This window comes from Pipra filicauda, unplaced genomic scaffold (genome assembly GCF_003945595.2).
Source record: "Pipra filicauda isolate LSUMZ 115617 unplaced genomic scaffold, ASM394559v2 scaffold619_size212394_pilon, whole genome shotgun sequence".
In the NCBI taxonomy this organism is placed as follows: Eukaryota; Metazoa; Chordata; class Aves; order Passeriformes; family Pipridae; genus Pipra; species Pipra filicauda.
Window position 1 is genome coordinate 158,874 of NW_024104775.1, and position 15,126 is coordinate 173,999.

A 15,126-nucleotide genomic window follows, 5' to 3' on the forward strand; every position below is an offset into this window, starting at 1 on the left:
TTGCCGGATGCCTCGTGGCTTCTCTATTAGAGCCGTTATTGTAGCACAGTGCCCAGTGGGCACTGAAACCAGGCTGGGGGACACTGTCACCCCTGGCACCACCACAACTGTCACCATCACCACGGCAGCTGTTCCCCAGGGCTCGGCACAGTGCTCATCCACACAGGCTGTTCCCTGTCAGGGGGCAGCTGGACCCCCAGGACCACCCAGCCCTTCACTGGAGTGGCACTGTGGTGGCCATGCCGGGGTCCCTCCCAGTGTCCCTGGAGCTGGCTGGTGGTCATGGTGGCCACAGTACAGTGGCTGTGCTGGGGACCCTCTTTGTGACCCTAGGGCTGGATGGTGGCCACAGTGGCTGCAGTATGGTGGCCATGCCACAGTCCCTGCTGGTGTCCCTGGGGCTTGGGGGACGACCAGTGGCCACAGTGCAATGGCCATGCCAGGGTCCTTCCCTGGTGTCCCTGGAGCTTCATGGGTGGCCAGTGGCCACAGTGGCCACAGGGCAGAGGCCATGCTGGGGTCCTATGTCCCTGGGGCTTAAGGGCTGGCCAGTGTCCTTGGTGTGGTGGCCAGGTGGCCACAGTGTGGTGCCCCTGCCATGGTCTCTCCCAGTGTCCCCAGGGCTCAGGGGCTGGCTGCAGTGTGGTGGCAGGGTCAGAGGCCCTCCCAGTGTCCCTGGGGCTCTGGGGGTGGCTGTGTTGTGGTGGCCAGTGGCCACAGTATGATGGCCATGCTGGGTCTCTCCTCTGTCCCTGGGGCTTGAGGAGTGGCTAGTGGCTGTGGTGTGGTGGCCATGCTGGGTCCCTCCCAATGTCCCTGGGCTGGCTGGTGGCCACAGTGGCCACGGTGTGGTGGCCATGACACAGTCTCTTCCGCTGTCCCTAGGGCTTGGGGGGTGGCTGGTGGCTGCAGTGTGGTGGCCGTGCTGGGTCCCTCCCGGTGTCCCCAGGGATGGCCGGTGGCCGCAGTGCGACCGCCATTCCCGGCAGGACCCGGGGCTGGCACAGCCACGCAGAGCTGAGGCTGAGGCCTGGCACTGCTGCTTGGCACCATGCCAGGGGCTCCTGCCAGCACCCCCAGCCTGTGGTAATGGTGCCAGTGGGGGAATCAGGGGGCTGGGGGGCAACCCTTCCCCCCTCAAGGACAGAAGCCCCCCTGGCACTGCTGTCAGAGGGGATCTGTATCCCTGCCCTGGGCAGAACTGGATCGGTGCCCAATGCCCGGGGATGGGCCCCACTGGCCGGGGGGGAGTGGGATGGATGAGCATGGGGGGCTGTACTGGATGGGGGGATTGGTCATGGAGGGGGTGCTGTGTGTGCTGGATGGTGGGTGGGGGTCTGTGCTGGTGGAGGGGCCGTATTGGATTTGGTGGGGCCAGCAGAGCTGTGCTGTTGGGGGGTCTGTGTTGATGTTGGTGTGTGGGTCTCTGCTGTAATGAGGGGTCTGGGGGGCCGTGCTGCTGGGGCTCTGTGCCGTGCCGAGGGGGCTGCGGGGCCTGTCCCAGCCGGATGGGGGGGGGGCGGTGTCGGTGCCGCAGGGGCGGGGGGCTGCGGCGAGGGGGCGGGGCGAGGCGGGGCCGGGGCCGGGGGGGCGGGTCCGTCCCGCCCCGGGGCTGCGGGACCGGCCGGCAGCGTGCGGGAGCGCGGGCGGCCATGGAGGGGGCGCGGGGCATCCACCACGAGATCGCCTCCCTCAAAGGTACCGGGGTGGGGGGACACCGCGGGCGTCCCGGGGCCAAGCCCAAGGGGACCGGCGGGGGTTCCGCGTCCCGGGGAGGGTTCCGCGTCCCGGGGGGCTCCGGTCGCGCTGCATCCCTCCCGTGCGCGTGTCGCAGCGCGGACAGGAGAGCGGGGGTCACCGGGGGCGTCACTGGCATCACTCAGGGTTACCCGGTGTCACAAGCATCACCCGCTATCACGGGGCCCCTGCCAGGCACCACCGGGCCGGGCTCCGGGGCAGTGCCGTGTTACCGTGCCGTGTTACCATGCGGGTGCCGTGCCGTGTTACCACGCCGCGCCGCAGAGTCGGGGCGCTGGGGCGTGAGTAACGGGCGCCGGCGGATGCCGGTCACGGGGCTGCTGGCGGCCACCGGCCCCTGTGTCACCGCAGCGGGCAGAGAGCCACCGCGGGGCCTGGCACCGCAGCGAGCCACCGAGCCGGGGTCGGGCTGGAACGGAGCCCGACGGGGGTGGGGATGGACCCCGGCGAGGGGGGAGATGGACCCTGGCGAGGGGGGAGATGGACTCGGCGAGGGTGGGGATGGACTCGGCGAGGGTGAGGATGGACTCGGCGAGGGTGGGGATGGACTCCGGGAGAACTGGGATGGGATGGACCCCGGGAGAGTCGTGGCGCCCGGCAGCCGCAGCGGTGCCGCAGGCCCAGCGGGGGGATCCAGGGCCGTGTCTGCTCCCGCAGACGAGGTTGATTTATGGTGAGAACCGTCCGAGCCCGGGACACCCGCCGGCACCGGGACCCACGCCAGTGCCGGGACCCCCGCCGGCCCCGGCCTCATTAAGAGCCGGTCTCTGGCCGCGGTGCCCTCCGCAAACAGCCGCGGCTTTGTTCCGCTGGACACGGGGAACCCTGCGGCCTCGCCAGACCCCGGCACTGGCACCGGCACCGGTGCTGGCACCGGGAGGGCAGTGCCGGGCCCGTGGCCAGGAGCCGCCGCCCGCCCCAGATTTGGGGGGCTGCCCCCCGCGGGGCTGCCCGAGGGCGCCGTGGGCCGGAGGGGTGAGGGGCACGGGGCGTGCACTGGGCTGCGGGGGGGGTGCCCCCAGTGCCGCGTGCCGGCAGCCGATGCCCCCCTGCCCCCCCCGAGGTGCGACGCCGGCGGGACGCGGAGCTGCGGGGCCGGTGCGGGGGGCTGGCAGCGCGGAGCGGAGGGCGAGGGGCTCCTCCCCGGTGAGTGCAGAGGGGTGCCGGCGCCCTGCCCGGCGCGGGGCAGCGGCGGGATGCTGGCGATGGCCCCGCTGTCACATCGCGTTGGATCACGGCGGGCGGCGGGCGCTGACGCGGCACTTCCCGGTGGGAGCCGCCGGCGCGGCCGTGACCCCGTTGCGGGCTGGGGGTGCGGGGCCATGGCTGGGGGGGATACACTCCTGCTGCCCACCATCGCTCCCCCAACACTCCCCCCATCTCTGCCCCCGAACACTCCCCCATCTCTGCCCCATCTCAGCCCTCCCATCACTCCTCCCATCACTCACCCCATCTCTGCCCCTCATCACTCCTTCCATCACTGCCCCATCTCTGTTCCCCATCATTTCCCCAACACTCTCCTATTGCTGCACCATCTCTGCCCACCCATCTCTGCCCTCTCTTGCTGCCCCCTTGCTCCCCCCATCTATTCCCACCCTGCTGGGGTTCTGGGGTACCGTGGGGCTGGGGGGGTGCTCTGTGGTGCCGGACATGCTTGTGGGGGTTCAGGCAGGTGACTGATGCTCTTCTGGAGGATTCCTTTTAGGGAGTGGGCACCCCAGTGTCCCTGGTGCCCCTGGCCTCTGCACCAGCTGTACCAGGGGTGCCCGGTGTTGGGGGCCCTCAGCAACGGGGGGCCTTTTCCCCCACCTTCCTTTGGCCCCCAAGATCAGGGGATGGGGAAGTTGCGCAAGTCCTTGTGGCCCCCCACCCCGTGATGCCAGCGCGATTGCATCACCCATCTGTGGGTTTGGGGTCCCCGTGGCCTGCCAGCTCTGGAGTGAGCCATGCCCGGGTCACTGCTCCCCACCAGTAAATCCCAGTGCACCCCATTGCCACTCCTAGTAGTGCCATCGGCAGGGACAGAGGTGCCGGGGATGGTGTTCCCAAGGACCACAGCATCCCCCTTCCCCCCATGCCGGAGGGCTCCTGCAGCCCTGTGGGGCAGTGTCCCTGTGCCCCAGCCTCAGTGTGCTGGGCCAGGGGAGCCCTGGGGGGGTTCCTCCCCTTTTGGGGACTGTGGGGCTGGGATCTCCCTGGCATGGGGCAGCCTCCAGCAGGGGGGATCTCTGGCACCTCAGTTCGTCCCAGAGTCCCTCCTGCTCCATGGTGTGAGTGCCGGCACTCACTCCCACCCCGCCCCTCACACGGAGCCTGGGTGTGCCCCCCCTGGGGGGTCCCCAATGCCCGGTCTCTTCCCACGACGGTGCTTGGGGGTCCCACTGCTGTGCTAGGGGCCGTGCCAGTTGCCACTGAGGGGATGTTGGGCAGCTGTCCTTGCCGGGGGGGCTCAGAGGGTGGCTGTGGGGGGCAGCTGCCTCGTCCTCACCTGCCACCCGGAGGGTGTGGTGGGGCACAGCTATGCCACTGCCGCGGCTGTGTCACTGCTGGGGGATATGGGGGCGACGTGGGGTCCCCCTGGGGCTGCTCCCCCGGTATAAACAGGGGCAGGAGCAGAGCAAACATCGACGTGGCAGGATGTGGCCTCCCAGCCCTGCCTGTGCCCCTGCCTATACACCTGACCGTCCCCCTGCCCGACCCCTGCCTGCTGCTCTGCCTGCAGCCCGGCGGTGCGCGATGCTCGGGCGGGGCGTGGGCGCCACGTCCCCGGCTCAGGGCTCTCCCCCGGGCTTAGGGCTCTCCCCCGGGCTCAGGGCTCTCCCCCGGGCTCAGGGATCCTCCGGGCTCAGGGTGCCCCCTCCTAAGTTCAGAGACCCCTCCCGGCTCAGGGTCTCCCCCCGAGCTGAGGGCTGCCCCAGCCTCAGGGTCCCCCTCCCGGGCTCAGAGTCACCCCCGGCTCAGGGTCTCCCCGGGAGCTCCGTGGGGCCGGTCCCGGGGCGGAGGCGGGGCGGGAGCCGCGGGGGTTCCCACGCAGGAACCGGCCGGGTGGGTCGGGGCAGGGGGGGAGAAGTGGGGGCGGGTCCGGCCGTGCCCCCCCCGGGCGGAAGCCGGGACCGGGGAGGGGCCGGTGGTGAGTCAGGGCTGGGCCTGGGGCCCCCCCGGCCCCCCCGAACGGGGGTGGAGCTGCCGCCGTTCCGACCGTGCCGGCAGCCAGCACCGCGCCGTGCCGGATCGCGCCAGGACGTGCCGGGCCATACTGAGCTGTACTGGACCGTACCGGGCTGTGCCGGGCCATACCGAGCCGAACTGGACCATACTGGGCTGGGCTGGACCGTACCAGGCTGTATTGGACTGTACTGGACCATACTGGGCTGGGCTGTGCTGGGCCGTACTGAGCTGTGCTGGGCCATACTGGGCTGTACTGAACCGTACTGGGCTGTACCACACGGAGCTGCACCGGACCACACTGAGCAGCGGTGAGGCGTAACTGAGCCCTGTCCCTGTGCCGTGTGCGGTGCCCTGTGCTTTGCCACCCGCACCATGGTGGCAGGGATGCTGATGCCGCTGGAGCGGCTCCGCTCCATCCTGGAGCTGCTGTTCCGTGAGGGCGTTCTGGTGGGAGAGCGGGACGGGTGCCCCCGGCGCACCCACCCGCAGCTGCCCGGCGTGGCCAACGTGGAGGTTCGGCGCGCCATGGCCTCGCTGCACTCCCGCGGCCTCGTGCGCCAAACGGCCGCCTGGCGACACCTCTACTGGTACCTGACCGACGCTGGCATCGCCCACCTGCGCCAGTACCTGCGCCTGCCGCCCGACGTTGTCCCGCGCTCCCTGCAGCGCGTCCCGCGCCCCGCCGCCCCACGCCCCGACACCCGCCGTGCCACCACCGGCACCGGCACCGGCACCCACCGGGTACGTCCCACCGGCGGCGACCGGCTCTACCGCAGGAAGGACGAGGGCGAGCGGCACGTGGAGCCCGTCACCGTCGCTGCAGGGCAGGGGGTGTCCCAGCTGCCCCCGCAGCCCAGCCCGGCCGCAGGTACCGACCAGAGCCCTGGGGTGCTCCCTGTGCTCTCGTGGGTGGGGGCACCTGCGCCCCTCTGCTCCCAGGGGTGGCTGCAGCCCCCTGAGCCCCCCCGGTGCCTGGCCAAAGATGGGGCGGGGGACACCTGCAATCCCCTCGCTGCCTGGGGAGGGAGGAGGGTGCTGGGGGGCTCCTCGCTGTGCCTCCCTGAGCTCACGGGGACCCTGTGGGCTGGAGCGGTCCCTGGGCGCTGGGGGGACCAGGGTGCAGTGAGGTGACTCCCCGGGGTCCCCAAGATGCTGGTGGGGTGCTAGGGACCCTGAGTGCTGCAGGAGTGTCACTGCTGCCGTCCCCCCGGGCTCCCCATGGTGGGGAGGGGAGAGTGTCATGGGGAAACTGAGCTGTGGGAGGCCGTGCTGTGAAGGAGCCGTGCTGTGAGGGGCCGTGCGTGGGGACTCTGCGCCTCCAAGGCCCCCGCTGTGCCCAGGGTGGGTCGGACAGACGGCGGCAGCTGGGGCGGGCAGGGCTGGTGGGGAGGGGGCTGCGGCTGCGAAGGTGTCCCCAACACCGCCTCCCCCGCGACACGCGATCCCGACACACGATCGGCGGCAGCTGGACCCGGCGGGGGTGCGGGGCGTCCGGTGTCCCACCCCCCCCGGGCGGGGCAGCTGCGGCGGCGCCCCGAGGCGGTGGTGAGGGCCCCCCCGCACCCCTCCGGGCTGTGAGTCAGCCCGTGGCCGTGGGCAGCCGCCGCCGGTCCAAGTTTCCAGCCCAGAGGCGCCGAGCCCGGTCCCTGCCAGCGCCGTGAGTCACCGGCCGGCGGGGGGGCCGGGCCCGCCGCGGTGCTGCCCCGTGGGTGCGGGTCCTGCGCGAGCAGTACCCACGTCCCGCGGGGACAGAGGAGTTCCCCCGAGCTCTGCCCCGTGGGTCGCACCCCGCGCCGGGCTCCGAGGCTGCGGTCGCTGCCCGACCCCCGCGTGGGGCGCGATCCCGGAGCCCCGGCCGTCCCGTCCAGTCCTGCCGTGCCAGCTGATCCGGATCCGGGTTTTCTCTCCGCCCGGCGAGGCGCTGCCGGAAAATCCGGCCTGGACTACCGGCTGGCGGGGACGGGGTCGCGGCGGCGGGGGGCTGCGGGGTCCCCGTGGGGCGGAGCGGATGCCGGTGCCCCTCCAGCACCCCCTTTCTCTCCCCGGTCTGGAGGGGCGGCCTCCTTCGGCGGCGGGGCCGTGCCGGGGCCCTCAGTCCCGGCGTCACGACGCCCCCCGAGGTGGCGGTAGCGTGACCCCCCCCACCGGTGCTGGGGGGTCCGGGGGTCCCGAGGTGCCACCGCGGCCGCCCCGTCCCGCCCCCACCCGTGTCATGTTCTAACTCGGGCTCGGTGACGGGCCCCGGTTATTTATATCGGCGCCCGCTCCCTGCCCGCCCCCCCCGCCCCCACCGCCACCGGCGGAGCCGCGCTGTGCCCTCGCTCCGCGCTCCGCACCTGCCCGCACCCTGCTCGCACCTGCCCGCACCCTGCCTTGTCCATGAAGGTCGTACCGGGTGGGTGAGACCGGGGGGGCTGCGGAAAGGACAGGGACAGGGGGGCTGGCGCCGCCGGGGCGCTTGTCCCGGGATATAAAAAGCCGGGATGGGGGGAACACGACGCGGGGGGGGACACGGCAGGGGAGGGACACGGGGGGGCCGTGCCGGTGCGGCGGGCAGGAGGCGTCTCCGCGCCGCGGCCCGGGAGGGGTTAAGGCGGAGCGGGCGCTGCCCCGGGGGGGCGGGCGCTGGTCCGTCCCTGCCCCGCCGAGCCCGGCCGGTTCCGAGCCCGTCCCGTGTCCCGCATGGAGGACACCGGGTCCCTGTTCCCGTCGCTGGTGGCGGCGGGACACGCAGCATCCCTCGCCCTGGTCTGGTACTGGCGGCGGCGGCGGGACGAGCCGGGGGGCACCGGTGAGTTCGACTCCCCTCGGTCCTCCCTCGGCCCCCCGGCTCCGCTCGGCTCGGCCCCTCGCCCCGCCCACCCGCCGTGGGGAGGGGGGGAGCGGCACGACACCTGCAGCCCCGCTGCTTCCTGAGTGGGTGGGGGTCCCGAGGGGCTTTAGGGGGGACTCACCGCCCGTGTGGGGAGGGACGAGGGGAGAGACCTGCTGCCCTGGCTTCTGGGGAGCTTCACCTGCCATGGGGGAACATCCCGGTGGGGGGGCGGGATGCAGCACCAGGTGGTACCCAGGAGTGACTCAGCATTGATGGAGTGTGACACCCCCCCCCCCGACACCATTAGGAGTGGGGATCCCGGCAGCAGCCCCTCGGCGCGGGGGTGGCTGCCCAAACCCTCCCCCAGCATCCCCATCCCGAAGTGTGAAGGTGCCAAATATTTTTGGGGACAGGGATCTGGTGACGGGGGGCCCGGGAAGGGCCGAGTGGGTGCTGGTGTCTGGGGGTTCCATGAGACCCGGCACACCCTCCGCCGGCGCGGACTCGGCCACCTGCATCCATCCCTGCTGCCGGGGCGCTGCCGGCGGCCGCGGCCCCCCCTCCCGGCACTTTCCAGGGCGTTGGCTGCGGTTTCCGTCGATCTGCGTGCGGCACCGGGCACTGTCACGCGGCCGCCGCCGGGCCGGGCCGGGCCCGCTCCCGCCGCGCCGCGAAACCACTGCCGGGCCCGTGGCCGGTGGGAGCCGCGGAGGCCGCGGCCGCTGCCGGTGCCGGTGCCAGATAAGGCGGGCAGGGCACCTTGGCCGGGCTGGAGCCCGGGCTGCCCCTGCCGGGGGGGCCGCTGTCCCTGGCGCCGGCCCAGTCCGAAGGGCACCCCCAAGGTCGCACCTGCCGGGGCCCATCATCCCTTCGCGCCGCGACCCTCCCGAGCTGGGGAATCCAGGAGGCTCCGGCAGCACCGGCCGCTCTCGGTGGTGCTGGGGTCTGCACCTCCGCGATCGCTCGGGGGGGGTTCCACCGGTGGTCTCCGTGCTGGGCTGTGCCTCGCCGGGGCAGTGGGGTTGTTTCTGAGCGCTGCTCCTGGAACCCGCGGAGGGGTCGGGGTGGGGACTGTCGGGTGACAACAAGGGGCTGCCCGGTGCCCGCGGGAGGCTGATCGGTGCTCACGAGAGGTTGCCTGATGCCTGCGGGGGGGCTGCCCAGTACCCGCGGGGGGCTGCCCGGTACCCGCAGGGGGCTGCCCCGGGCAATGAGGGGCTGTACCAGCTGCTCTCGGTGGCAGTTTCGGCAGTGTCAGGGCAGGTGTTTTCAAGGGGCACCACGGCCCAGCCAGGGCTCCTGCCCGTGTCTCTATCCCCGTGCCTGGGGGGCTGGAGGGCAAAAGGCTGGGGGGGGGGGGGCGGGGGAGCCGCGGCAGAGCTTGGCGTGCTGGTGGCGGCGCCGGCTGGTTTTGGCAGCAGGATGCCGCTGTTTGTTTGGCCCCGCTCCGGTTTCCAAGGCTGCCAGAGACGTGGCGGCAGTGGGCGGAGGGGGGCCCCAGAGGTTTGGGAACCCCCCTGTCCCCCCCCTTTCCGCTCCACTCAGCTTTTCCACCGCGCTGGCGGCTCCGGCTGTGCCAGGCCGGGAGGATCGGATGCTGCTGCTGGCCGCAGCCATGACTCACCGGCCTCGAGGGGCCGTGGCTGGCAACCACGGGTATCCCCGGCACGGTTCCCCCGGCACGGCCCCCCCGGCACCGCCTCTGGCATCCATGAGGAGGCTCTTCCCGCCACTGTCCCACGTCCTCCATGGTGGAGCCGTGGGAAGCGTCAGAGCCCTGGGAAGCATGCTGGAGCCGTGGGAAGCGTGTCGGAGCCGTGGCAGTGTGCGGGAAGCGTGGCGGGCGTGGCACGCACATCCCGCGGGACACGTGTCCCGTTCCAGGCGGTGTTCCCCGCTCCCCGAGCGCTATCGCTCCGGCTCGGGCCCCCCCCGCTGCCCCCAGCTCCTTATCTCTGCGGCACAGATGGGACGCGGCCACTGCCGTGGGGCTGAGCCGTGGGTCGGCACCGTGCCATGCCGTGCTCTGCCGTGCCCAGCCCCCACACCTCGGCCTTGCTGCTGGCCTGGCTCATCCTGGCTGGCTTTTGCCGTGCTGGGTTTTGACATAAGACCCCGAGACCCCCTGAGATCCTCCTGAGACCTCTGTGCTCCCTCTGGCAGGGATGTGCCCAGCTCCAGGAGCCCCCCAGCACTCCGGGTGATAACAGGGGTTGCAGCCGACTCTGAACCACTTGGGTGTCTCCCTGACCAGGGTTCCTGTGCCATGGCATGCCTGTGCTGTGCCATGCCCGTGCCATGCCTGTGCCCGTGCCAGGGGGTCGGAGCCCCTCCGGCTTTGTCCCGGCTGCGCTCTGCCCGCGGCCGGGCTGGCTCGGGGGCTCCCAGCGCAGCGGCCGTGGGTGGGCTCCACGCTGCCTGGGAACAGGAGGAGCCGGGCTGGCGGAGGCCGTGGGCTGTGTGAGTCACTGGCCGCAGCTCAGGCCGCTCTCCGGGCACGGATCCCGCCGCGCTCCCACCAGACGCGGCCGGACGCCGAGCAGGGCGGGGGGCGCCGGGGCCGGGACGCGCGATGGGCTTCGCGCTCTGCTGCGGGTGCTGCTGCGGGCCAGGAGCAGGTGACCTGCGGGCCGGGGGGTCGGAGGGGGGTGTTTCCGCCTTGGCGTCCCCCAGAACCCCCTTCCCCGTCGCAGGCTCCTTCCTGGCACAGCTCGGTCCGGCCCTGCGTGTGCCTGGGGTCTCATCTGGCCTCGGGGGAGGGGATGGTGGGACGCGGCGTGGGGTGCACGGGATCCCTGCAGCTCGGGGGTCCTCGGTGCCGTGGGGACCCACCGGAAAACACACTGAGGGCTCCCCTCGGCGCGGGGACCCTTTGTGGGACCTATGGGGAGAGGAAGATGGAAGGGATGGGTGCTGAAGTGAGGCTTGGGTGCGGGGGGGCACGAGCTGCCCCCACCCCCCTGGAGCTCTGCGTGTGGGTAAGGGGTCGGGATGTGGGTGCCGGAGATGTCGGGGTGCCCCGTGGCTGCAGTACCGGGTGGTCCTGGGGGTACCGGGCAGAGGGGTGCGGGCGGGGGCGCAGGGTTCCAGCACCGGAGGCCCGGGTGCGGAAGGAGGGGTCCTGATCGGAGATCGCCCCGGGGTGTGGGGTGGGGTTTCCCTCCGGGTCCCTCCGGGTTTTAGGGACGGGGTGTACCCCTCGGGGTAGCAGGGGCGGAGCGCGCCCCCGGCTCTCCCGGTTTGCAGAGTGGGGTGTCTCCCTGGGGTGCAGGGTGGGGTGTCCTCCCCGGGTCCCCCCGGTCCCCCCGGATGCCGCGGGTGGTGGCGCAGCCGGGACCGCCGGGGGGGCGGGGCGAAGCGGGGCGGGTGCCGCCCGTCCCTCCCCCCCGCCCGTCCCGTCCGCCCGGTGCCGCCGGTCGGTCCCGGCGGTGGGTCCGGCGGTCGGTCGGTGGTCGGTGGGTCCCGTCCCTTCCGGTGGAGCGGCGGGGCCATGTCGGGCCCCGGTCCCGCCGGGGACTGGCTGAGCGGCGGCTCCGAGCCCGAGCGGCGGCGGTACCTGAGCGCCCGGCTCTGCTGCACCGGTGACCGAGGGGGAGCGGGGCCGGGGGAGGGCGGGGGCGGTGAGGGGGTGTCCCGGGGTGGGGGGACGGGGGGCAGCTCGCGGCGGGAGCGCGGGAACGGCGGGCCGGGGGTGCACTGGAGCGGCGGGCGGGGGGGGGAAACGGGGGGGGGGGGGGGTCTGCCCGGAGCCTTTGAGCCACGCCCCCTCTGTGACCCCGCCCCCAGAGCCCCGGGGCCGTGCTGAGCTGCGCTGAGCTGGGACGGGCTCAGCCGGGAGGGTGTGAGTGCGTGTGTGTGTTTGTGTGTGGTGTTCTGTGTGTGAGTGCGTGTGTGTGTGAGTGTGTGTGTGTGTGGTGTTCTGTGTGTGAGTGCGTGTGTGTGTGAGTGTGTGTTTGTGTGTGTGCGTGTTAGTGTGTGTGTGTGTGTGGTGTTCTGTGTGTGAGTGCGTGTGTGTGGTGTTCTGTGTGTGCGTGCAGGTGTGAGCGTGTGAATGTGTGTTGTTCTGTGTGAACATGTGGGTGTGAACGTGTGTGTGTGTTAGTGTGTGTGTGGTGTTCTGTGTGTGCATGTGGGTGTGAGCGTGTATGTGTTTGTGTGTGTGTGTGTTAGTGTGTGTGTGGTGTTCTGTGCGTACATGTGGGTGTGAGCATGTGTGTGTGTTTGTGTGTGTGTGTTAGTGTGTGTGTGTTGTTCTGTGTGTACATGCGGGTGTGAGCATGTGTGTGTGTTTGTGTGTGTGTGTTAGTGTGTGTGTGTTGTTCTGTGTGTACATGCGGGTGTGAGCATGTGTGTGTGTTTGTGTGTGTGTGTTAGTGTGTGTGTACATGTTGTTCTGTGTGTACATGTGGGTGTGAGCATGTGTGTGTGTGTGTGCTGGTGCACACCTGCATGTGTGTGTGTGCACACCAGTGAACACATGTGTATGTGCACCTGTGGGTGTGGCTGTACATGTGTGTACACGTGTGTACTTGCATGTGTCTGTGCACACGTGTGTGTGTGTCTACGTGTGTGCACGTGTGTATGCCCCTGCACACATATCTGGGGGCAGTGATGTGTGTGTGTACCCCACTGAGTGTGAGTGTGTGCACATTTGTGTGCTGGTGTCCGTGTGTCTCTGTGCCCATGTCTGTGTGTGTGTAAGTGCAGCCGTGTGTGTCTGTGCAGGTGTGTGTTTGTGCACTTGTGTGTGTGCCCCTGCACACGTGTGTGGGGGTGATGGGGGAGTGTGTGCGCCAGCGTGTGTGCCTGTGCACATGTGAGCATGCATATGAGTGTACGAGTGTGTGTGCACACGCGTGTGAGTCTGTGTGTGTGATGCTGCACGTCTGTGTGCGTGCGAGCTCCTGCACACATGTGCTTGTGTGTGTCCGTGTGTGTGCACATGCCCGGCTCCCCGTGCCCCCTCCAATGGGGTGCCCCCGCGTCGCTGTCCCGTGTGCCAGCCCTCCCTCATCAGGACACCCCACACCTGTCGCCGCGGGTGATCCTGGTGCTGACCCCCTTCCCCCCGGTGCTGACCCCCTTCCCCCCGGTGCTGACCCCCTTCCCCCCGGTGCTGCGGTGCTGGGGGATGTGGCTGAGAACACCCCCTCCCCCACAGTGCTGACCCCCCTTCCCCCGGTGCTGACCCCCTCCCCAGTGGGGCTGACCCCCCTTCCCCCCGGTGCTGACCCCCTCCCCCCAGTGCTGACCCCCTTCCCCCCAGTGCTGACCCCCTTCCCCCCAGGCTGACCCCCGTCCCCCAGGCTGACCCCTCACCTGCTGACCCCCTTCCCCCCGGTGCTGACCCCCTTCCCCCCGGTGCTGACCCCCTCCCCCAGTGCTGACCCCCTTCCCCACGGTGCTGACCCCTTCCCCCCAGGGCTGACCCCATCCCCCCAGTGGATACCCCCTTCCCCCATGCTGACCCCTCCCCCAGTGCGGACCCCTCCCCCAGTGCTGACCCCTTCCCCCCAGTGCTGACCCCTTCCCCCAGTACTGACCCCTTCCCCCGGTACTGACACGCTTTCCGGTGCCGACCTCCCCCCCACGGTGCTGACACCCCGAGGCCCCACTGGTGCCGGTGGGTTCCCGGGTTCGTGGCGGTGCCACTTGGGCCCGACGCCACGGCGATGGGTGCTGCCCCGATGCCGGCAGCTCCCGTTCCCCGGCGATGGGTGCTGCCCCGATGCCGGCAGCTCCCGTTCCCCGGCGATGGGTGCTGCCCCGATCCCGGCAGCTCCCGTTCCCCGGCGATGGGTGCTGCCCCGATGCCGGCAGCTCCCGTTCCCCGGCGATGGGTGCTGCCCCGATCCCGGCAGCTCCCGTTCCCCGCCCGCAGCCGCGGGTGCCGCAGGGTGCGGGCGCGGGTGCCCGGCACGGTGCCGAGGTGAGGGAGGCTCGGCGGGTCCAGGGGGCTCCCTCGGAGCCCGGCGGGCTGGAGACGCCGTGGGAGGGAGCCGGGCCGGCCCGGCGGCGTCGGCACCCGCGGGCGAGACTGCGGTGCTCCTGCCCGGCCGGCCCGGCTGGCTCGGGAGCCGCCGGGGCCGGGAGCTGCCTGCCCCGGGAGCCGCCGGGGCCGGTGCCAAGAGCCGCCCCGTCAGGTCTTCAAAGCGCCCGCCCCGACACCGCCTCGTCCCTCCGGTCGGTACCTGCCGGTGCCACGGTGCCGGAGCCCGGGGGTGCCGGTGCCGGGGGTGCCGGAGCGGCGGTGCCGTCCCGCCCCTCACCCCGACGCGGTCCCGGGGTCTCGGCCGCGCCGCGGAACCCTCCGGCCCCGGCTCGGCACGTCGGAGCGGCTCAGCCGGTGTGAGCAAGGTGCCAGTCCGGCGCGGTGCCACCTATATCACCACCCTGGCAGTGCCACCGCCCTGTCCCTCTGCCGCCCTTCGCCCTTCGCGTCCCGATGCCCACGGGCTGCGGTAGCTGCGGCTCCGGGGTGTCCCTGTCCCCCCCGACGTGCGTCAGCCGGGTTCCCATCGCGCTCCGGGCGCCAGATGTGCCTGTGCCAGATGTGCCTGTGCCAGATGCGCCTGTGCCAAATGCGCTCTCGGCGGAAAAATGTGCGTGCCGGGGCCGGGGCCGGGGCGGGCCGGGCCGGTGCCGCCCGCATTCCGCGGCGGCCGCGCTGGCTCTGCCCCAGCGGGCACTGGGCCGGCACTGGCTGCCGCTCCCTGACGGGCTCCCGCACCCACGGCTGTCACGGGTGGGTGTCACGGGGGGTGTCACCGGTGGGCAGGCGCCGGTGGGGCTCCCCGTGGCGCTGCGGGCGCGCGGTTGGACCGTGAGTCACGGCGAGAAGGAGCCGCGGCCCCGTGTCCTTGGACTCCACACCGATGTCGGGTGTGGGAAAGTGACGTCGGTGTTGGGGTGTAGATGTGGATGTTGGGGTGCAGAACATGGGCCTTGGGGCACTGATGTGTATGTTGGGGTGCAGACCTGGGTGTTAGGGTGCAGATGCGGGTGTTGGGGTGCAGACCTGGGTGTTGGGGTGCAGATGCGGGTGTTGGGGCCCAGGCTGTGCCAGGCTGGCAGCGCTCAGGGTGCCTGAGGCTGCACTTTTCCCAGCAGCTGCCACCCCTGCTATGGGTGATGTGGGTGACAGTGGTGACGTATGACATGGGTGCTGCGGGTGCTGCTGTGGGCAGAGCTGTCAGGCCCGTGCTGCTCTGAGGGGCCGTGGACTCCCATCCTGTGCCAACTCCTCTGGGAATCCCCAACCCTCAGAGCGCCGAGGAGGGATGTCCCAGGGGGACACAGCACCCAGTGGGGTGCAACCCCCAGAATCCCCCCGTGGTTCCCATGGCCAGCAGTGTCACCCTGTCAGGGGGGTGCAGTGGGAGATG

At 71.4% G+C, this 15,126-nt stretch overlaps 1 protein-coding gene across 17 annotated transcripts in view; it reads left to right on the plus strand.

Annotated features, from left to right (window-relative positions):
* The window catches only part of PLEC (plectin), a 52,575-nt gene that overhangs the window by 5,434 nt on the left and 32,015 nt on the right, over positions 1-15,126 (plus strand). For 3 of the 17 annotated variants that reach the window (XM_039388164.1, XM_039388167.1, XM_039388165.1), the window contains exon 1: positions 5,311-5,794. The exons of 6 other annotated variants lie outside the window; for them this stretch is intronic. In XM_039388164.1, coding sequence (XP_039244098.1) covers positions 5,311-5,794 — 484 coding nt within the window. Of the gene's footprint in view, positions 1-1,620; positions 1,699-5,298; positions 5,795-7,278; positions 7,322-7,608; positions 7,718-15,126 lie in introns of those variants that run through there. 8 more of the 17 variants (XM_039388173.1, XM_039388174.1, XM_039388182.1 and 5 more) reach the window with 4 other exon arrangements.